We start from the raw sequence: 24793 nt of genomic DNA, 5'->3' as shown, positions 1-24793 counted from the left end.
ATGTAATAGAATATATCTGTGAAACAATCTGCTGTGATATGTAAGGCTGATTGTTCACTTGGGGATTGCAAATATCAGAATTAATAACTTCAGTTTTAAAATACATAAAGACTGTAATGTGTTATGGTCTACCTAGTAGGTCCTATCCATCTCATATAATTAAATCACATTTATATTCTCAGACACAGGTAAACATGCATTTACTATTGTGAACTAAACATCAAATGTGTATGGAATAATAGTTCAACTCATGAGAATTATAAGCTGAATAAATATGTTTACACTCAAAAAATCCATTGACCACACATCCTTAATGGGTTAAACTTTTCGCTGGTAAGATGGAGCTGGGCTGGATTGATTCATGACCTGACTTGGCAGTCGTTTTCTATTGGGAGAGTCCCGGTGTAGACAGAAGTAAGACAAAAGGTTTTGTATTCCTTTGGGGCTCAGCCAAAGTTAACATGCTGTTGACTATGGTCTATAAATACAGTCTGTGTGCAGTTTGCCTTCTTGGGGTTGGGCTGCAGTGCAGGCAAAAGGGAACTTGGTTAATCTCAACTATCGCTTTGTTCAGAATATGCTTGGATATTCTAGATGTCGACAAAAGAAAGTCCATCTGTCTAACTTCATTGATCAGGTGAAAATAACACTAGGTTTGTGAAGACAACATTTCTTCTGTTTCAGAGAGAATATCTTGGACAGAATTCTGTACTTTACTGATTCACTCTCTAAGCCTGGCTTCACGGAGGGTAGTTTAAGTTCTGACTTGGACTGTTGCAATTACATGGTATGAAAAGTCAGATAGCCAGTTTGGATGAGATGCTATCAGGTATGGTTATAGTATCTACCCTACAGATCAGTCATTGGTGGACCTTCCTTTTGGGAGATTAATATTATGATTTTAATATTATGTCCAGATGTTCCTATGGCTCTCTGCTAGACTCTCTGGACATCCATTATGGGAGTTAAGATCACTGCTGTCCTGGGAAGGATCATTTGTCCAGAAGTTATCGAGATTCACCTCTCTTACTTTCCCACACACAAAGACTACTAAGTCATTCTGTGGCTGAGATCACAAAGTGGTGCCTCTTTTGCTACATTCCTATGCTATTACCTAGAGAGTAACCAGGCTGCTTGGTTAAGGTACACAAAGAGTTTTACCAGTCTTTAATAATACTTAAAACTAAGTGAAATAATACGACTTGAAAACTGTTGTACGAACATCTTAGGGTCTGACTGAACTGGGCAATTCAGTTCGTCCTGGCTATAGATTTGATTAGAATATGCTTGGTTATTCTGTATATTGACAAAAAGAAAGAATCCAACTGTAATTTTGTTGATCAGGTGAAAATAACACTGACTCACTTTCTTGGGCAGGCATCTTGGAAAATATATCTGTGAAACAAATCAGTCCAAGTACTGACTTGGACTGCTTACAGATAGAGAAATTGGAAGCCAGTGGTTAACGAGCGAAAAAGAGCTGGGTTACAGTTTTTATAAGATAAGATCACTTTTTTAGCCATATACAATTTCTTGCATTAGGAATTTGGTCTTTTTGCATACCCCAGCTTGCTCTCCATGAGACACACAGGCAAACAGACAGGGAGAGAGAAGCTTGGGGTCAGAGCGCAGGGTCAGTCATTTATATGGTGCTCCTGGAGTTAAGGGCCTTGCTCAGGGGCCCAATGGAGTAGGATTCCTCTGCCTACCGTGGGATTTGAACCGGCAACCTTCCAGCCACAGGCGCAGATCCTTAGCCACAGAGTTGGTGATTGGCTGAGATGCTATCAGGTTTGGTAAATCTTCCTTTGGGCGATTGACCATGCCCTGTCACTTTAAGATCATGTCTGTCTGGAGCCCATCTACACTATACGTCATTACACTGTTCAGCTTTACAGATTTACAATTGTTCTTATAAGAGGGGCCTCTTTAGCCATATTCCTTGTCCCTAGACTGTTTATAAAACAAATATTTCAAAAACTCCAATTATTTTTATTTATTATACTCTTCCTAGCTTCTTCTGTTCTGTTTTAATAAACACAGCTTGCCATGATAACCCTCATAGTTACACAGGAATGGCGACATATACATTCTTTTTGCATTTTTGCAGATTTGTTCCGAAATCAGAAGTTGTTGGAAGAATATAAAGATTTTTTCGGCAACACTAAGGTGAGGCCTGGGCTTGATTTACTCTCCTTAGTTTGCTAGAATATCATTAAATATCTTTTTCATTGTTTAATCTCTCTGACGCTCTTTGTGTCCCTTTCCCAACCCTGTGTGGTATGAAGCCACGCTCAGGCAAGCGGGCCACATTTTTGCAAGGACCAGGAAAGGTGGTGATGGTGGCAATTTGCATGTAAGTTCTGGAACATAAAAAGCTTTCTTTAGCCTATAGTGGTAAAAAAGTAATTCATTGTTTGAATATCATTATGGTAACCTCGTCCTTTCCTTATTTTTTACTTAATTTTTTCACTCTGGCTTTATGCTGTAGGTGTAGAATTTAAACGTATATTGGTGTAACTCCTCTTTAGAAGTTGAAGCAAATTTACATTTCATATCCCTGACAGTATCAATATATTAGATTATGTATATTAGGTTTTCATGTTTATATAGTCACATGTAAAATATTGTAATTCCAAGATGGCTTTAACATCATGCCACTCTGATTCATTGGGTTTTCTGTCAGTGCAACTCTTTTGCACTATGAAGCATTTCGTATAGGATGCTTATTTAATTGACCTAAATGATCATCTTCCTTTCTCTTTTCTGGCCCCAGATGATTAACATTTTCTTACATTTTGCTTATTGCAGTATAAATTCAGTTTGTAGTATAAATAAGACTTAATTTGTAATTTTAAGTAATTCTTTTGAAACATGTTTATTATATGGCCTAAATTGGTGTTCATTATCAGGGTATGATCTGATTTAAAGTGTAATCATTATCTTCTGTTGAGGTTTACGTCTCCTGACAAAAATATGCTCAATATTACGAATTTTTCAAACTGCTTTGCAAATTAATGAGTATTAAGTAATTTTTCATTAAGTACTGAAAGTCTTTTTTTCTCATAGACTTTTATTTTTTTATTTCAGCAATGGACTGAATTTTTTCTTTAAACTCCTTGCCTGGGTTTACACTGGATCAGCTAGCATGTTTTCAGAGGCCATTCACTCTCTGGCAGACACCTGCAACCAGGTAGGTAAACAGATATGTAGTCTACTTAACATGCTAGTTAACTTGTCACATTGTTAATTCACGTACAGTACCACAATACCAACGAAAATGTGGAGACACTGATGTTTTTCATTCCTTAAGTACTGGAGCAGAGTCAAACTAAAGAAAATAAAGTGAGTCATACCTTTGACAACTAAAAAAAAATATGTATTCTGAAAATCCTAATTCTGGGTTTTCTCTTAGCTTGTAGGTTTTCCATTTACTCAATAAAATGGGACCTTAACTGTGATCAGAAAAGAAACAGAGTAGTTGCTGTGTACAGACTCTGTAGTTCTTCACCTGTGAACTTCTTTATTCCTTGTCACATTTTCATGAACCCAATATTAGGATTTATTAGAAAATAGCCATTGTTTCCCTTTTCCTCCCAGTTATTATTCAAAATACACACATTTTAAATAAAGTGCCTAAACGTTACATTTTTGGAGAGTGGCCATGAAATGTGAATTAGAATGGCTGACTCCAGAGCTAGAAGCCACTTTTGGTTCCAGAGGGGAGATGAAAGAACCTTAGGGCAGAACTGCTCATTTCTCCAGTAACCTTGGGTTGTAACCTCCCCAGGGGCGGTCTTAAAATGAGTGTAAAGAATGACAGACTTCCTTTAGATCCTAAACCATTCAAACAGAATTTCAGTTCTCAGTTCTAATCTGAGCTCAACCCATGTGTTTAAAAATAATTTAATGCATCAATATATTTATTGTAGATATTCTGCGTTAGATGGGAAAAGGCATATAATAGTGTGATTTTGATAACACTTCAAGGGTCAAACCTTGAAATAACCAGTGGTATAACATGTGTAACACACTGTCAAGTCATTCATATTTTTTTTAACATTTCAGTATAGTTTTTAGTATAAAAAGTAGATAAATTAGTATATTGTTGATTATAAAATTACATATTTTTAAACCATTATGAATGTCAAATTAAATTTGTTTCCTTACTGATTTCAGCTTTTTATTCATACAGGCTCTACTTGCTTTGGGCATTAGTCAGTCTGTCAAGAACCCTGATGCTGTCCATCCGTAAGTAGCACAGAAACTTGATTAAAGTTTCTGTTATGCATCTTTAAAATACTGTATACTATTCCGTGAGTCTAACGATGAACACTTTCAGTTGTATCAAAGTAATCCTAATGAGGTAGAAGACTGGACTATTTTATTTCAGTTCTAAACAGTAGAACTTGTTCTAAGCTTATTACAGCATCTTCTTACTTTATATAGTTTGTAAAATTCATGTCAGAATTCCCATTCACCCTGGAAATGGGAAAACCTGTGAAACCTATGGATACTGAACAGATTTAATGGCCTAATGCAACAGCTATAGATTAACTAATATAAGAGTAATTAAAGTGTAAAGTGCTACAGTTAAGTTGGATATGGGTAATAAGACTCAAAAGTCACAGAAATTTAAAATTTTAATTATAAAGTAACTCAAAATATTTATGAGAATGTTTTCTGAATTGTTCAGAATTGATATCAACACAACTGAGCCGGTTCCAGAGGCACAAATTACCATTACAAAAGTAGCATGAAGTGGTGTTGTCCTGTAGGACAGAAAATAAAGTCCCTAGATTTAATCAACAGAGCACTATGCAATCAAAGCTCCAAAGAACACCACCTCATCTGTGAAGCATGGTGAGGCCATATATTACATGTGTAGCCATGCCCTAATTCTTCACAGCAGCAGGCAGTAGCTGCTACTAAATGTTGCCTGCCCAGGCACATGGGTAATCATCAGTTGTCAGGAGCGGGTAAAGAAACTGGCTATGACAGCTCAGAGATGCTGCATTAGCTATGGGAATTATAGCTATAGGCATTAGCTAGAGTCACTAGGTGACTCCTTGACTACATCTGTGTCATGAGTTCTTAAACTGCCTGGCTGTCCTGTGGGTCCCGTCCATTGCTGGTGTTTCACCAGTGAGTTAATTTTCAGGCATGTGCTGAAAATGAACTCATATAGGATACCTTACTTAAAGGTTTATTTTCTAAATATGAGAAAATACTGTGGGAAGCTATGGCACAGGACAAGAGTGGGAAACTAACTGATTCATATATCTTACATTCTTATATTTAAAAACTTACAAACACTATAACACATTTTAACAACATAACATAGCAACATAACACAACATAACAACCTAACGGATTAACATTTTAATTAACAGAGTTCAGCACTCATATCTAATCCCTCACACCTCCCATAAACACTTTTTACACCTTCAAAACAAATATGAACACTTAAACCTTAACCAGCGAAACACTGACATCTCTAAACATAAAACTACTGACATTCCAAAACCCCATAAGCTCAGGTTTGCTATTTTATCTGAAAAATTAGAAACTATCACCAGAGGTTTTCCAGAGGTATTTACAGGATGGCACAGGACAAGACTCTTGCAGCTGGTGGTAGGGAATTAACTAGTATGAGGATGCTACTCCTGACTCCTGTCACACCACCTCATCACCTGGATATACAGTACATGGTTGCCTCTAAAACTGGCTCACTCTCCCTTATTGATGCGGCAAATTAATTGCGGCAGCAGAGTGAATTCTGAATTTTACAGAAACATCTTCTCTGTTTATATGTTCATGATAGTGACTAAAAAAAAAAATCCAGTAAAATAAATGAGTTCATTAGGGGTAAAAAGTGGAATTTACATAATGAAGAAAAAAACTCAAAGCATCTAGCAAAAGATGTTTGGTGAGCTCAATGAGTTTTCAAAAATAAATTACCCCAAAATAAAACATATAAAGTACTTATTGGTTGATCAAGGTGAGAGATCGGTAACAATGACCTCTGACATCTAGGACTACAGTCCAGATGTTCCCAGGAATTCCATGGACAGATATGCCCCAGGAATGGCCATTGATCATGATAGCCAGGCATGGCTGGGCGCATCCCCATTTGGGAGCTGCTCCTTATCAGTAAAGAAGCATTCCAGCATGAATGCTTCTCTGTGGCTACCACCACGGAGATGAGGAAGAGAGATGGGGCCTCATTTAGGAAAACATGTTAGAACATGTTAGGGCTGTGAAGATTAAAGATCTCTCCAAACCCATTGTTTCTCATTTCACCTCTGATGGCCATGACCACTCTAATCTCTCCGTCTGTCTTCACAGTGACGGTTTTCCGAACTCATACATCAGGAAGTATGAGTCCCCTACTGTCCCCTGCTCCCGCCCTGGTTCCTCCTCTCTCCCAGCTTTTGTTCTCCCGCTTCATTACCTTTGCATACTGCCTTGTCTTTCTCACACCTGAAGGAGGCTTCACGGCCGAAACATTGTGTTTTCTTTCTCCCTTTTTTTCAGCATGGAATAAACCTATTACTTGTTCCTTTGCAGCCCACGCATGCTGACGCAGCTACCCACCTGAACTACTCATTTAAGAAAGCACAGCAACACTTTATTCTGTCTTATTAATGAGCATTGCCACTACACTAGACTCTTAAAGACACTTCCGTATCACAAAAGCTGTAACAGAACCCTTGGAGGGCAATATACAGTGCCGTGAAGAAGTATTTGCCCCTTTCCTGATTTCCTCTATTATTTCATATGTGTCTCACTGGATGTTTTCAGATCTTTAAACAAAATCTAATATTAGATCAAGGGAACCTGAGTGAACAAATAACACTTTTTTATTGTGATTATTTCATTAATTTAATAAACAAAGTTATCCAACACCCATATCCCCTGTGTGAAAAAGTAATTGCCCCCTTAATAACTTACTGGTTGTGCTACCTTTAGCTGCCATGACTGCAACCAAATGCTTCCTATAATTCAATATCAGTCTTTCACATCGCTGTGGAGTAATTTTAGCCCACTCTTCCTCGCAGAACTGCTTTAATTCAGAAACATCGGTAGGTTTTCGAGCATGAACTGCTCGTTTCTGGTCCTGCCACAGCATCTAAGTCTGGACTTTGACTAGGCCACTCCAAAACATTAATTTAGCTTGTTTTCAGCCATTCTGATGTGAAATTTCTTTTGTGTTTTGGATCATTGTCTTGCTGCATGACCCAACTACGCTTCAGCTTTAGCTCATGGACAGATGACTGGACATTCTCCTTAAGAATGTTCTGATACAGAACAGAATTCATGGTTCCCTCAGTTATGGCAAGTCGATCCAGGTCCTGAGGCAGCAAAGCATCCCCACACCATCACACTACCACCACCATGTTTGACTGTTGGTCTGATGTTCTTACTGTATAATGCTGTGTTTGCTTTATGCCAGACATAATGGGACCCATGTCGTCCATAAAGTTCCACTTCTGACTCATCTGTCCATAGAACATTCTCCCAAAAGGCTTGGGGATCATCCAGGTGCTTCTTGGCAAATGAGAGACGGGCATTTATGTTCTTCTTGGTTAACAGTGGTTTCCACCTTGCTACTCTCCCATGAAGAACATTTTTGCCCCGTCTCTTTCTGATTGTGGAGTCATGAACACTGATGTTAGCTGAGGCAAGAGAAGCCTGCAGTTCTTTGGATGTTTTGTTAGGATCCTTTCCGATTTCCTGGATGATTTTATGCTGCGCCCTTGGAGAAACGTTTGGCAGGATGGCCACTCCTGGGAAGATTTACTACTGTTCCAAGTGTTCTCCATTTGGAGATTATGGCTCTCACTGTGGTTCCGTAGAGTCCCAGAGCCTTAGAAATGGCTTTGTAACCCTTTCCAGACTGATAGATATCAACAACTTTTTTTCTGATCTCTTCAGGAAGTTTCTTTGATTGTGGCATAATGTGCTTCTTGAATCTTTGTGCTGGCAACTTAACTCTGATGGTAAGGGTCAAAATAAGTTAGGTTGTAATCAAGCCTGGCTGTGTTCAGTCAGCTGACCCTACTTATCCCTTTAATTGGATAGATTTAACTAGGGGGCAATTACTTTTTCACACAGTGCCAGTTAGTGTTGGATAACTTTCATTAAATAAATAAATTAAGTAACAAAAATGTGTTATTTGTTCACTCGGGTTCCCTTTATCTAATATTAGATTTTGGTTGAAGACCTGAAAATATTCAGTGTCAAAAACCTGCTATAATAGAGGAAATCTATTTGGGATCTATAGGGCAAATACTTTTTCATGGCACAGTATGTCTATCCATTTTCTAAACGTTTCATCCAATTCAGGGTTGCAGGGGAGCTGGAGTCTGTCCTAGCAAGCAATGAGTGCAAGGTGGGGTACACCCTGTATGGGATGCAAGTCCATTGCAGGGCACAAACACAAACATGCACACTACTCACACCAAGGCCAGTTTTCACAATAGCCTGTTAACCTACCAGTATGTTTTTGGACTGTGGGAGAAGACCAGAGCACCCAGAGGAAACCCATGTGACCACTGTTAGAACTTACAAACTCCAAACAAATAGCACCCCAGTCCTGAAATTGAAACCAGAGCCCCAATACTGCGAGGCAGCAATGCTAACCACCAACATTATATATATATATCGATAGTTTTTTATTTAGTAGTATGAAATCTGCTGTTGCTTGTTGTCAGTAAGCATTGCTATTTGAATGTACTCAATCTCTGTTTTGCTAAACTATTTCTTTAATATAGATATGGATTTTCCAACATGCGCTACATAGCTTCACTCATCAGTGGTGTTGGCATCTTCATGATGGGAGCTGGACTGTCGTGGTACCATGGCGTCATTGGTTTGCTTCACCCTCAGCCAATTGAGTCTCTGCTTTGGGTAGGAATGCCATCAATAATAATAATAATTCCTTACTCTTAAATAGCACTTTTCTAGGTACTCCGCTTAAAGCCCTTTTACAGGTAATGGGGACTCCCTTCTACCACCAATGTGCAGTATCCACCTGGAATATGTGACGGTAGACCATCAACAGAGGTTACAAATACCAAGAGGTCATTTGGACCATCTAACTTATTTTGTCACTAGCAGTTAATAGATAATGAGAGTTTCTTCAGATAACCATGGGTTTTGGCTTTGAGATTATGGTTAGGTTCCAGACCACTACAACTCTTTGTGTAAAAAAAAGAGCCTCCGGTTTTTGTTTTAAATGCACTTCCCTATAGTTTGGAAAGTAAGAAGATTCAGTTATTTTAGCCTGTCAGTTGTCTATAGCATTGGAATAGATATGGTCACTGCTTTGGACTAATTCCTAAACAGTAATATGTTATATATAACATTTATATGACAAAATGGTCACCACATTAAAAAAATACATGGTGACCATTGCTGTATACATTATTCTTAATTGTATTGTACATTTTTAACATTTCGTAATAAACACTTCTTTGTGCATTAACTTTAACTTTATATCCTAACATTGTTTGCCATATGTTCAAGCTCAGTGATTCCAATCTACCTCCATATAAAATCTGCACACTTGATTTGTTATAATTATACTAGGTACTAGATCAATGATATGAATTAGTGGTCCAAAGACACGTAATAATTTAATCACACCATGAATTTGAATAAATGTTGAGCATTCATTCAAATCTTGAAAACCTACTTTAAAAATACATGCCTACCATTCCATACACATACAATATTATTATTATTAGAACTTAAATCAAATAATTATATCTTGAGTGATTGCTTAAGTGTTTTGTTAATGGCTTATAAATAACATTCTTTATTTCCTTAAAGTAGTTTGCGTAAAAAAACTACAGATGCAGCCATTCAAAATGCGCGGTACAAACCCATACCGCACGCATCTACCCACAAGTCACTGCGTTATACTGCGGTACTTGATTGGCTGGCCAAAATGAACGCTAGGGGCACTCGTGGTGCATTGGTCGTTAGTGAAAAGATTTAATAATTTAATCTCTTTACTGTGCATGTTTTAATCCGCTTAGTATTAAATATTTACATGGAATTTTACAAATAAAGCGACATTTTAGTAGCTGAGCATAAAAAGAAGAGGAGCATAATGCGTCTGATGATCATAAACGATATTAATTTAGGAACATAAACATATTATGTAAACTGTATATGGCTGGTATTGGTATTTTAAAGAAAATCATTTTTAAATTTTAAACATCAAAGTTTTACTTTTTTTTTTACTTTTATTTTGGAAACGTTTTTATGTGCTCCTTCTGACCATATTAAGTTTATATTTTTTGTGAAAAGTCATAATGTTTTAATGTTTTCTGCAAATACGCTTGTTATCGGAGTAAACAAAAGCATACTTTTAGAATTTCATTAATAAGGAATATAATATGGAATTGTGTATCTAAAGAAAAGTATCTAAAGAGCCGGCTTGCCAGCACAGTGACATCACCACCTTTCCCTCTGAATAGCTAGCAGGGACCTCAGCCTCAGGGCTGAGGAGAGATCTCCCTTTAGCTCAGCTAGCTGACACAGCTGGCAGTGATGTCGGAGGCCTGGGTTCAAGTCCCCAGCTGATTACTGTATTCCACTTTCTTTGTAAACACGTTTTATTTTTAATTTGACTTATTTGACTTATTCACACAAACATGACCTTGACATGCAGGTGTGGAGGTGTGCAGGTCTGAAGTAGAGTTAACAGTAAGTTGTCTGTCCCGACAAATGGTACAGATAAACAGATATTAATAACAATGATAATTTCAAACTGCGACCGTACCCCGCTCGTTTTGAATGGCTGCCATCCACACAAAGATAGGTTCTCTTCCTGCTAATGTTATACTTTATTTTGTTGTACAGTTGAGTGATGAGCATGAACAGTTGAAATTTTGAACTTTAAATTAAATTAATTAAATTTTAAATTCAGGAGAAGGTCAACTCCTAAGCTCCCCCCACTTCACTGGTATGATTAAGAGGATTCTAGCTTGACAATTAATGTTGACTTAAATAGTTACTCACCTCTGGTTCCTGCCTTACCTCTGAGATTCATCAAGGACTCGCATTGGACACTGGGTTTCAGATTGGATCAGAAGAATCTAAAACCAGATTATTCTAATGTCTTCAACTAAATAATTGTACATGGATGTTACAGGAACCTACCTGCCAATAAGACAGTCTTTTTCAAATTACCTCTTTATTCCGTCTTAATTAAGGGTTAACAAAGCTACTGAAATGAAATTAAGTGGAAGCTTCGGAATAGGTCAGTCTCCAAACATCTGCTGAACATCTTTTCACTTAAGTATCAGAATTCTAGGTCTCTTTACGCATTATCATTTAGATATCCCTGCTGCCGCACCATTACCACCTTGGGTTGTCCCATTTACAAATGGGGGATGTCAATTGCTTTGTCCTTACAGGCAGATTGTCATTCCCTCAAATGGGTGGATTAAGCCAATAAACCAATGTAATTCAAATTACCTTTTTATTACTTTATTTCTTGTTAATTAGCGGTTGACCAAACTATGTACTTGAATGGCTGTAATCATAAAGCCATAGTGGTCTTGGGATCAAACATTAATGATCAAAAATTTTCTTCCTGTTGGTCTGTGGCGTTGCATGAGCTAGAGATATGGAGGTATCCTACAGTCTACAGGCCACAAGTACTACATGGAGGCATCCTGCTTGTTTCCTGTTATATTTCCAACTTGTGTCCAAATGCTCTGAAGGTGTTTAATGGTCCCTAGGCATTTTGTAAGTGTCAACAGTCTCAACCATCAGGCATGGGTTTGCACATTCAGCTCAGTAGAACACCGATTATAATAAAATTAAGCAACACCAGGAAATATTATCTTGTAATTTTAGGTGATGGAGAATAAACTGTATTTTTCAGCCTTTGTCTGAGACTTATCTGTTTGTTTTTTTTCAGGCATACTGCATTCTGGCAGGGTCTCTGGTTTCTGAGGGAGGTATGTAAAATCACATTGTCCTTGTGGTGTTGTTGTTGTCACAGTGTCTCAGATGGAAGTGTTGTTAAATTTGTCTCATTATTCTAACTTTTCATTACAATCACTGAATGGTAGGGTTAAGTGTTGAGGTCAGTTCACGCTGTGAGTAGACTTACATTGGCCGGATACATCCAGCGGGAGAATAAAAAATGGAGACCATAAAGAGAAACGACCCTCTCCTTTTGCTTATTTTGTGGATATTAAATAATTTCCATATAAGAAAAATATCAATGTAACAGCAAAAGAAAGACGATAGCTTGGGTAATACTTTTGGGGTGAGCTTACTGAGCAAAGGAAGCCAAAAGTGATTGCAGGAATTTTTAAGCTTCCAAGCAATGACCTGACCACTTTTTTTTCTTCTTCTTTTCAAAGTCGTCTTCTTCCATTTCTTTCATCAAAAGCTTTTTAAAGTTTGCACCTGACAAGTTGCTGATAAGTTTAGCACCCACAATATATCTTTAAACTATCTTGCAAAATAAGGCTCAAGGTATAAACTGCACCTGCTTAAAAAGTGTTTGACAAATTCACTGCAAACTTAACATTTCAAATTCTAGTGTCAACACAGTGAATGTGTATAAACCTGGGATTCTTGTATAAACTAAGATAATACCTTGAATGCCAGTTCTTTGTTGTCAGTAAGCATCCTGTAATGCTAATTTTTAAAAACCTATATATAACTAATTTACTCCAAAATTGGTATCATTTTACAGAGCAAACATTAACTTTCAGACATAAATAGGATGCTTTTATAGTAATTTAATAGTAATGATATCAATAGTAATAATAATTGAATAGTAATAATAATGTAGTAATTTAATAAGTATAGTAAGCATCTGGCATTGAAGATTATACATTTGCTAATCATACATTTGATGATTAAGAAGTTATCATACATTTGCGCATAAACTGAGATAGAAAAAAACATTTAATTTTAAAACCAGCCTGGGTCCTGTGTCATTTTGGTCCTGGCCTGACCGAGGTATTCAACCATATTCAAAAAGCTCAAAATCCTTTTCTTCGGAACACTTGCATTAATTGTATGGTATTTTTGAAGGTTTCTTTCAATAACAAACACTGCTTTCATTTTAAATTTTCTACTCTAATGTTTGCACATACAATATATTGGATAACGCTGTAAAAGTATTTTGCACAAACATATCCTGCTGAAAAACTAGGACAATTAATTCCAAACTTCCATCCACCCATTTTTAATCACTTCATCCAATTCAGGGTCGCAGGAGAGCCGGTGCCTAACCTAGCAAGCAAAGGCAGGATACACACTGGACAGAATATCTGTCCATCACAGGGCATCACAGAAAAACACGCTCACACACTCACATGTGGCCAATGTTCTCACAAGCCACTTAAACCTCCAATATGTCTTTGGAGTTTGGGAGGAAACCAGAGCACCCTAAGGAAAACCACACAAGCACAGGGAGAGCATACAAAATTTATGCAGCTAGCAACCCAGATCTGGAATTTAACCCAAGGCCCACTTGGATTAAGACAAATTCCTAATGCAAGAAATTGTATATAGCTAATGAAGTGATCTTATCTATTGTTTTAGGCTTTCTGAGTAAAGTCTTGAATAGTGCAGCCAAGATATGAACTACTATCGTTAGATTTTGTGTGTCCACACCTGGATTGTAACAATATTTTATACATACATTGTATTGTAAAGAAATATAGAACTAAAAATAATTTGATTCTTCTTTATATATTCTGAAGTTCTTGTGTGTATGCCATTGCTGAAGCACAGCATATACTTTACTACAGGATCTCAGGTCAGTCCCCATGAAGTCTAAATCTTCAGCAGGAGATGGCTCACAGACATTATTTTCTTTTCACATTTGTGTAAAAACGCAAAAATAAATGTAAAAAATTATACTCTTAAGTGCCCTATTTTGTTTATCTGGTGGATGTGTGGCACAATACAAGCACTGAAAAGCCTTCAGGAATCTTTGTCACCACTTTGTTGTGGAATCAGAGTGAAACGTCTGATGCACGTGGTGTGTGCTGAGTGGTACAATTAAATAGCAAAGCTGGTTTGCAAAACCCATATCAGGACCAAATTCTGACTCCACATCAACTTTACCTCATTGCAAAGGAAGATATCCTAGCTGTGGAGTTTACATTTGCACAAAACAAGTTTCTCAAATTGTGGTGAGGTCAAGCAAGAACTCTGCCTGGTACACAGAATTTACATTACTTTGATCCCATTTCTAAAACAAACATCTTGATGCACCAGTTTTTTTTGTATGCCTTATGGTAAGGTCATGTATCCACAATGTGTCAACTTTTGAGCACTCCTGCCTCCTGTTTGTGGTTGACCTTCAAGTCCAGAATTTTTTTTTTACATGGACAGATGTTTGTGGAGATTTTTCTTAAAATCAAAAGGGCATTTTTGCATTTACTCAGCAGAGAAAGTTTGTAAATCCGAAAGATAAATATAGAAATGTAATAGTTGTATAATGATAGCCCCTTTGAATAAAAATCAATCTTCATGTATCCAATAGTGTTTACCATTCTGTGTCTCTTCAAACAAAATGAAGTATGAATTAACAAACATTTCATTCATAAAAGGGATGTGAAAAAGTAAGTTTCATTTGCTCAATAATGGGAATAATTATAATGAGGTATTTAAAAATTAGATAGATCTTGGGGTTTGAGTTTGAATATGATAATTTTACAATATATGGAATATGTTTTACATTATTGATGATATTTTGAATTATTGATTTTAAAAATATATTTCCAAAATTATGTACCTCAATTATTGGCACACCTGTTTTCTTTACTTTGTGCACTCTTCCCTTTCCAGGATAACCGCAATGATCCATTTTCTATAATGTTTTATGATAGTGGAGAACACATTGCGATGGATCTTAACCATACGGCCAAATGTATTATAGATGTACAGAGATGGCCATAGCAAAATTTTGTTTTTGTGGTCAATTAGCCATTTTCTGTGGATTTTGATGTGTGATTGTGATCATTATTTTGGTGGAAGATCCACTTTTGGCCAAATTTAAGCCTCTTGGTAATGGCAACAAGGTTTTCAGCTAAAATGTTGAAGTACTTGGTAGAGTTCATAACATAACAAGGGCCCTCAGACCAGTGGAAGCAAAACAGCTCCATATCATCAAAGTCCCACCATTATATTGTTAAGTTATAGATGACAATGGATGTGTCTCAAAATTATCTTGAAACAAAGGGTAATGCCTGACAGTATAAACATTTCCAGCTTCAAAGCAAAGAGGATGTTTGCTGAGATGTAGGGCATTCAGATTCTGTGAACAAAAATCTAAGGTTTACCTTAGTTAATTATGTTCAGGGTAAATGATTAGGTGTCAATCAATAGTTAAGAAAGACACCATGTGTCTCATATGATTAGATGAGATCCAGACAGAAAAAGAAAAAAAGGACAGACCAAAAGAGAGAGAGAGAAGACAGGAGGTGACAGAGCAAAAAGTGTGTGCAAGTCCTTGTTCAAGATCACTCGAAAAGACCCAATTGGAGCTAAGTGTTTGAACCTCACTAAGAGAGCTTACTATAGGGCTTATAATAATAATAATAATAATAATAATAATAATAATAATAATAATAATAATTCCTTAAACTTATATAGTGTTTTCTGGACACACCACTCAAAGCTCTTTATAGGTAATGGGGACTCCTCTACACCACTAATGTGGAACCCCACCTGGATTATGCAACGGCAGCCATAGTGCGCACAGTACCTTCACTACACATCAGCTGTCAGTGGGGAGGATAACAGTGATGAACCAATTCATAAATGGGGATAATTAGGATGCCATGATTGGTAAAGGCCAATGGGAATTTTGGCCAGTACGCAAGGGGTAACACCCCTACTCTTTTCAAGAAACGCCCTGGGATTTTTAATGACCACAAAGAATCAGGACCTCGATTTTATGTCTCATCCAGTATAGCGTCCCCATCACTACACTGGGGTGTTAGGACCCATACAGACCACAGGGTGAGTGCCCCCTACTGACACCACTAACACCATTTTCAGCAGCAACCTTATTTTCCCAGGAGGTCTCCCATCCAGATACTGGCAGGACTCACACCTGCAGGAAGGAAACTCGGAGACCGCTTCAGAGAACATGTTAGGGCTGTGAAGATTAAAGATCTCTCCAAGCCCATTGTTTCTCATTTCACCTCTGATGGCCATGACCACTCGAATTTCTCTATCTGTGTTCTCAAAGACGGTTTTCCGAACTCATACATCCGAAAGACAACAGAAACCAAAATTATCCTGCAGCTAGGATCACACCTTCCCCCTTCTCTTAACAACAGACTACTTTTCTTCTAAATTCTCTCTATTCATTGTAGGTTTCATTTCACACCTCTCTACACCTATTCTGACTTCACACCTCTCTTTCTGTCCCCTGCTCCCGCCTCTTGCTCCTCCTCTCTCCCAGCTTTTGTTCTCCCGCTACATTACCTTTGCTTACTGCCTTGTCTTTCTCACACCTGAAGAAGGCTCCACGGCCGAAATGTTGTTTCCTGTCTTCTTTTTTTCAGCATGGAATAAACCTATTACTTGTTCCTTCACATCTGTTTAGCTTAATGTGGGTTGTTAGTTGCAGAGTGATATAGCTGCTGGTGTCTGAGTTGGCAGAAAGAGTCATTTTACTGCAGGTTGTACTTAGTTTAGAAAGCAGCTTATCTCGTTCTGAATTATTACTCTTTTCACCAAACCTGTACCAGAGAATTAAGAATTCATGTGTCTTTAACTATGCCAGCCACTCATGTAAATTCTTGGAGAAATCCTTACAAGTTGGGTTTTATGGTGATTTTAGTTATTGATTTATCTGCTAAGTCATTTCCTGATTTTCTTCATTTTTGTAGACCCCCATTTATAACAATATCTTACAGTAGTGCTCTTTTCTGGTATGTGTGTGTCCAAAAATCTCTATTATTGTCTCATCTGAGCATGCACACATTTGTTGCTTTCTGACAGTTCTACCAAATAGCTTAATGGCATTGTCTAATTGTGGATTTAGAGACTTGGTGACACCAATATGCAACCAAGTTCTGTAGTTCTCCACCTGAATTGGCACTTGGATTTTAGGGCAAAAAAAACACATGCATCCTCTAATAAGCAAGTTTACCACTTTTCCAGTGGTTTTAAACTTCTTAATTATTTCTGTAATAGTGGTAAATGGTGTATTGAGCTTTTCATGTACAATATTTTTTGTACCCATTGCCTAATTCATGAAGGTCAACACCCATTTGTCTCTTTTGATTTGTGAGTTCTTTGCCTTTCCCCATGGTAATGGATGACAAGGGGTTTTTACATGCGTGTTACCTAATTTTTATACTGAATCGAAGCGATGGAAGACCACAATATAGTTCCTTAAAATGGAGATAGCATAAAAAAGTAGAATTGAGATTGTTATTTATATTTAATTTTGTTTACTTTCATCTACCAGAATATTTAGGGATGCCAATAAGTTTGACACCTGTCTTTTTGAGAAGAAAAATAAGTACTTCTTCACAAAAACCTTTCTTCTCAGAGAAATTACATTAGAATACAATAATATAGTTTTTCCATGTTTTTAAGCATAAAATATAGCACATTACCTGTGCTGTTTATTTTATATAGTGTTTTTGCTTAGCCTTATCAAGGATATAACAGAGTAAAATCAAGGAACTGATGGCCACTCTTGCCTTGGCTAATGTGGCTGTTCATGACTTAACTATCAAAAAATGGCTGAATAAGAATGTTGTTCAAGGAAGAATAGCAGGGAAAAGCCATTGCTCTCCAAAAACAACTTTGTTGCCTGTCTGGCGTTTGGCAAAATTCTCTGGATCAAAAGAGTCAAAGGTATAACTCTTTTGCCTCAATGAGGAGAGAGTGTTTGGTTTTTGCCAAACATAAGCTTTTAAACAGAAGAACCTTATCCCAACCATCAGATATAATAAACAGCGAACTGTATGTTAGTATATTTAGTATAGTATATTTACTAACTGTATATTGGGTCCAGACAGTAATTGATTCAGAAAAGTGTTTATGAATAGTCTTATTCAGTAGTAAGTTGCTTAACTGCCCAGTACAATACTGAGGGACTTTGACTCAGTCAGGAACTAATAAAGGAATTTAGGCTTTGAGGTTTTTTTTTTAATTTGCCACACTTTAAATTAAGAGCACTGCTTTTCTCTTTCCCATATGGCTACTTTGTATGTTTGTTTTACTGTGACCTGCCTATCAGTGTGCCTATTTTATGATCCCTGCACCAGGGTGTGTAGCACTATAATGTGAATAAATTAACATTTACCCACATTTAAATCGAAATTATAAGAAACTGAAAAACGTGTAAATCCGAGGCTCATCCTCACTTGTAAACTTTTAACACAAATAATTAGTTCTCAATGTCAAAAAGTAACAACAACACCAGGGCATGAAAATAACAATACTAAAAATTGTATACTGTATGGCCTTTGATGTTACATTTTAATTCATTTTGTGTTTTCCACTTCATTTCTCTAGCAACGCTGTTGGTGGCTGTCAATGAAATCAGAAAGGGCGCTCAGTTACGTGGGGTGTCATTTTACGAGTATGGTATGTGCCACCCCCCAAAAAAAAGCATAACATGGTGTAGTGATATTTTTTCTCTGAAGCAATTTGAGTTAAGTAACTCAAGGGTACAGCATCTGTGTCCCATGTTGCATTTAAACCCATGACCTTCCAGTTACAATTCCAGAGCTTTTACCACTACTCCATTCCATGTGAATAATTGTTTTCTTACTGGATTTTTGATAGATGAACCATATTTTCTAAATATACCTGTATTATACAGCTGTAACTTAAATCAATCCACAAAAATGTTCTAATTTAGAAGTAATCCTGCCATTACCACAGAACTAATAATTAATTCTGTAACATATTGCATCATAAATGCCTTGGTTATATCAGTGTATAACGTTTGTATGTTCGGACATCAGAGTATATATAAGATATCAGAATATTGTTTCAGAAAGACATACTCATATTTTCCATTTCCTTTTAAAATAGAGCTCAAGAAATCTATATTCAGTTTCTGATATGATTAATTTTTTGTTGGATGTTTTATTTTATCCAAATATGTTACTCTTATGAGACACAAAGATTATAAACAGGAAGAGGCCTTTCAACCAATTTAGCTCTTTTGGTTGATAGTAGCTAAGTGTTCTGAGGATATTGCAGAGCTAATTCTTGAAAGAAGCCAGTGAAACTGAAAAGAGATTGATGTTGGTCTTTGGAGGCCGTTTTGGCAGCCTGTGGTGGTGGGCACATGATCACTAGTTCCTAAATAGAACATGCCACAACTAATAATGTACTTCAATCTAAAATAAGGTTAGCAGAAACACCTCTCAGAGCTTGAAAAGAATCTGGTAGCTTATAACTACTGTTCCACTAAACCAAAAACATTTTGTGAACAGAAGAGGAGGAGCATTTTTAGTGATTCAGGTTAAAGTAAATTTAGACTTAAACCATAAGAAATTAGATAATTCAGATTGTGATACATGGCTTCCATCCTAGTTAGACTTCTCATTAAGAAAAAATAAGCTAGTTTTTTGTTTTCACCAAAGACACTTGCTGGAAATCTGCCTCTTAATGTTTGAAGGTACTGCAGAGCCTAGGTAGCTTTTGCCTCTAGTCATTTCTGTGTATTTTTAGGTATTTTGTACACTTGCACTGTTTTATGTAAATTTGACACGCTTGCTGTGTGTCTTGCAGTATTGCAGAGCCGGGACCCAAGTACCAATGTTGTGCTTTTGGAGGATGCTGCTGCTGTCCTGGGAGTTATATTAGCTGCTGGTTGTATGGGACTCACATCTCTAACAGGTAGGTTGGATTTCTTTGTCATAGTCATAGGAATTCTCTGTTCCTTTGAAAAATGTTATACTTGCTCAAGGACTTTATATTCACAAAACATAGGTAAAAATGGTCCATTTTAAAATGCAGTAAAGAATTCTATATATTCTGTATTTTCTCTTGAAGAAGTGTTATTATGGAAAAAACTAGGCAGTGTGGAGGACTTAATTCTGGAGGAAACAAAATTCTGAATGGTGGCAGTTTCCACTGATGGGTAGGGCACTGCTTTGTACCCTTAAGCAATGACTGAACAATTTATGGTGTCCCAGTGGGAGTGATGCTGTATCAGACTCTTTGTTTTCAGCAGACATCTAATTACTTTTTTTCACACATTAGAATGTGGATAGGTGTAAAACCCAGACTAAAAATCCATGTAATTAATCCAATATTTTTTATCATTATGATATTTGTCATTATGTAAACTACTGTTTAAACAGAATTTTACTTTTTTTTAAGATATGTTGTGCCAAACAAAGGGCATCAGCCGAGAGTTTGTGTGTTGAAAGTCGTCTTTATTTTATTTGCGTATGGGAGTCTTGCTCTTGTACACAAGACTCCAAAGACAACGCTTACAGTGCTCTATTATATAGTGAAACAAACAATACAAAATACACTCCCACATGAATCTCTGCTTGCATTGTGGCTATATATGGTCATTCTAGAAAGCTGACCAGTATGTATATTTTCTTTACTGCTGGTTTGCATGACAAGCACCCCCTTCTGCTTGTAACTGAATAGACCACTTGTCCCAGGAGAGGTCACTCGGTTATTTCTGTGAGAACTATGCCACCTATGCATAAAGATACAGTGTGTCTATATTATCTTTTGAGACAAGACATCCTGAGACGGAGTTAGTATAATATAAAAGTAAAGAAATACATCAAGATATAATACAAACGTTTAGTAAAAATGTTTAGTTAATTTCCTCAGGTACTTGTGCATGATCATAAAAGTTGATAGAAATTATTAGAGACTTATTACATTTGGTAAATGCAGAGAGCCTAATGCTGTGTTTATGAAAGCATGGTATCTATATGATACAATTAATATTTCCCACTTATAGTAGCACTGCCTATATGTATCTAATTTTTAGAAACATAGTGCCTGTTACAGGCTGGGTCTAGGCTTAAAACTCTGCTAGAAATCTAGCAGAATACTTGTTATAAAGTTATTTATATATAATCAAATTAGTCTGGTATGACTTGTTTAACTTTTTTTTCTATTGCGGGATTGTCTCTCTAATTGCAGTACACTAATTGACTAATTCTAATTGACTTTTTGAGCTAAATTTTATGCCCCAAAAATGGGAAAATTGCTTGTTTTTAAATGAGTAATACTATTTTTTCTGAAAGAGGTGTCAAAATTATTAATTACAGTTTTAGTGTTTTTAACTAGAAGTATCTATCAGCTAAAAGTATGTTTTAAAGGAAAAAAAAACAGTACTTCCATGCCAAAATGTTCTACCTTGGTCTCATCATAAGGCCTTTTCGTACATGGTTTTGGAGATTGACTGTCTTCTTGCAAACTTTTTTACGGGCTTGGGTGTTCTTTTTTAGTGAGAAATGGATTCCGTCCTGCCACCCTACCCCACATCTCAGACTTGCGGAGAATATGCAAAATTGTTGTAATATAGATCCAGCCATTCAAAATGCGCAGGGGATACTGCAGTAGTTTGCAGTTCAGGGGCTGCAGGGTACCACAGTTTTTTTTTAAAATAGGGCTGCACTACATTGTAAAACCGCCATACTGAGGGACAATCTTTTTCCAATTACAGAATTTAAGTTGTGTACTATTTAGACTTTTAATCATTTTAACCTGTGTATTACAGCATGTTAAACATTAAACTAATTAAAAAGTAGGTATATTTTATAAAAGCAAGATTGCTAAGTTGGATATATAAAAATAGTTTATTATTTTACTATAGCTTTTAAATGTGATGTTCCTCTTTCAGGTTTACACCCACATACAGAAAATCTAAAGGTAAATTTTCGTAGCTAAAATAAAAACAGTAGTATAACGTAATACATACCTAATGTACACACAGTAGATGGTAGTGGTAGCTAAATATAAAAAAGTACACAACAGTAGTCCACCTTCTTCATAAATATTTTATGCATCAAAGTTGTATTTTCTTTCTTCTTTTTTCAGCATGGAATAAACCTATTACTTGTTCCTTTGCAGCCTATGCATGCTGACGCAGCTGCTCACCTGAACTACCTAAAGAGCTAATTTTGCCTGAATTTAAAATCAGTCTGCCTGACTTTATTGCAGCTTATTTCATTGAACTGTTTGGACAAGTACGGAGTTACCGGATCTAAATTTACGGTCTGCTTCTTTCACGGTTTTGTTATGCAAAATGTTTTTGCACTTTTTACACTCCGAGGTCCTGACTGATTTGACTTTATATTTGCCCTATTAAGCTAAAACAGAAAAACAAGACATTCTGTAGTTAATCTTTTTGGAATTTAATTAATTATATTATTTGTTAACTATTATTATTGTTAACAATTATTATTATATTTATTATAAAACCACTAACATCAACACAGGTGCTGCTGCTGTTCGTAGCATCTCATTAATTTAAAATACGCTGAACTCTGCCACAGGCACCCCTTTGAATTTTTAACAACGTTATCACCTTTGTCTGTCCCGGGGGATGGGGTCCCCAGTATCCGACTATGAGAATATGGATGTGAATTGAACATTTAAATACTGTGGTATATAAAATGAATACCCTGATACAATCATCTAAATACATGTATCGATATCAATAAATTAATATTGTTAACAGCGCTCAGAAACGTATTGGTAGCAAATTCTTTAAAATTTAAAATTAAGAAGCTTCATATTTCAAAAACGTCATGATTGTTACACAAGGAAGTGAAACGTGACAATTTGTTACAGTTATGATCAGGAGAAAAAAAGTTTGTTTATTTGTGACTGCTGCAGTTGTTCCCTTTGCAATGGCTGGATAGTTAACCCTTCCAAATTGCTTTGTCAGTCTGTCTGTTGTAGGAAGTCTCCTTGACATCTGACACTCCTCCGTACGCTTAAATGATTGTGAACGTCAGGTAAATATACTGTAATATATAAAATTAATAAAAACCATCAATGTAAATGTCATATTTACAGTTGGTTTAATTTGTCATCGCACTTCAAACTTGCATCACAAAGAAAATAAAAATGCTTGTGAAGTTCTCCGAAGCCTTCTCGGTCAAGAATCGAGAGTTCAAATAGGGAGCTATGTCAGCATGTGTAGGCTGCAAAGGAACAACTAAAGGTGTATTCCATGCTGAAAAGACAAGAAACGCAATGTTTCAGGTGTGACGAATACAGAATCCCAATTCAATTGCAGCCTAAATCTTCCCCCACACACCCTTCCCCTGCTGCGATTCGGATATACACAAAGAAAGCACTGAAAACTTTATATGGTCAGGTGTTTGCATACGTACGAATAGTAATTCTCGAATTAAGAACTCACACCTGGGATCCCCTTTTTTCAAAATAAGGTTTTTGAAAATGGAACAAGGTACTAGATGTAGATCACAAATTGTGATCTTTAAAATGCCTGTGGTTTGAAGGCTCTGTATCATTGTTGGCAAAGTTATTGAAATCTGAAGCATCCTGTCTCAAAAATAGGCGTTTTAATAAGAAAGAGAAGGTTGTGAAAACAGTGAAAAATTACCCTGAACAAAATACAAACAGTTTGAAATAGTTTTTTTAATGAATTTAATATTATTAATAGTGATCAGATACGTTATTATAGTTCAGTTCCAGTGGTGCTTTTAATATCGCTTTGTTATTCTCAATTATAATTGTGATATATACTATTTTGTTTTAAGACTTGTTGTAAAGGCTTGTCTTGAATTGTTTTTGAATTGGGATGCAGTATTTTGAATTGAATTTAATTAAACCGGTTGAACTGCTTTTTACTTACACTGTTGACAGTATTCACATTTGCTCATTCGTATTTTCAATGTATTTATTGAACACATTGTGATATATGAAAATAAGATGTCAACATACCGTACATAATATTTACTGCTTTTATTTTTTTTTAAATGAGTCTTTAATTGTTAATAAAAAGCGGGTGCCTTGACAGGGAATCGAACACTGAACTCCAGGTTGATAGACAAGTACCTAATCCTCTGTACCAAAACGTCATTTAGAGGCAGTGCTGAAACAGACAGGTTATAATGTTTCCAACTTAATCACGAGCAAATGAGATGTCTACAAGACAGTGGCGCTCACGGATGCAGTGGCTTCATTAGCTCTCAAACAGTGTTGCATTTTGTTCGTTACTTTTATGTTATATGTCACGTTACTTACTCAAAATACTGAAGCTTACATCTCCTATGACCGGAAAACATTACTGGACATCAGAAGCAACTGCAGGGATTTCTCCTTCAGTTCTCTAGACCTGGATTGCATCAGCTCCTCCATCTTCTACACTGCAGACCCGGAAGCCGCGGAGCCCCCTGACCGTGACAGCCGGGAGAGGAGACGGAGCAAGCGGTGAGAGCGCAAACAGAAATGCGGTCAGAGAGCCGGGCTGCAAATAAGACTAAAAGAACAGCAGAACAGACCGACTATACCCAGCTTGTTCCTTGCTAATGTAGAGTCCCTTGACAACAAACTGGATGAAATAAAACTCAGTCTCACTATTTCCTCACCAGGAAATAAAGGACTGCTGCAGTCTTGTGTTTATGGAAACATGGCTTCACAGCAACATACCAGACTCCACCATTCAGCTGGACAAATTTTGCTCTCCGCTCGGACAGAACAGCTGCCTCTGGTAAATATAAAGGAGGAGGTCTGTGTATTTATGTCAACCAAGCATGGTGCAGAGATGCTTCAGAAATCGCGATCCACTGCTCACCCAACTTAG

The 24793-nt window shown here is 36.7% G+C and overlaps 1 protein-coding gene across 3 annotated transcripts in view; it reads left to right on the top strand.

The window, feature by feature from the left end:
• Positions 1-24793, top strand: part of slc30a9 (solute carrier family 30 member 9) — a 96874-nt gene that overhangs the window by 25784 nt on the left and 46297 nt on the right. For all 3 annotated transcript variants that reach the window (XR_016091100.1, XM_088917263.1, XM_088917347.1), the window contains 8 exons: positions 2111-2169; positions 2289-2356; positions 3091-3193; positions 4196-4251; positions 8778-8913; positions 11942-11981; positions 18538-18609; positions 19768-19875. Coding sequence is in view for 2 of the 3 variants with exons in the window: in XM_088917263.1 (XP_088773389.1) it covers positions 2111-2169; positions 2289-2356; positions 3091-3193; positions 4196-4251; positions 8778-8913; positions 11942-11981; positions 18538-18609; positions 19768-19875 (642 nt within the window). In the remaining variant the exon portion in view is untranslated. The remainder of the gene's footprint in view (positions 1-2110; positions 2170-2288; positions 2357-3090; positions 3194-4195; positions 4252-8777; positions 8914-11941; positions 11982-18537; positions 18610-19767; positions 19876-24793) is intronic.

The sequence above is a fragment of the Atractosteus spatula genome, chromosome 1, assembly GCF_055471065.1.
Source record: "Atractosteus spatula isolate fAtrSpa1 chromosome 1, fAtrSpa1.hap1, whole genome shotgun sequence".
Lineage (NCBI taxonomy): Eukaryota > Metazoa > Chordata > Actinopteri > Semionotiformes > Lepisosteidae > Atractosteus > Atractosteus spatula.
This window is presented reverse-complemented; position numbering and strand designations above follow the sequence as displayed.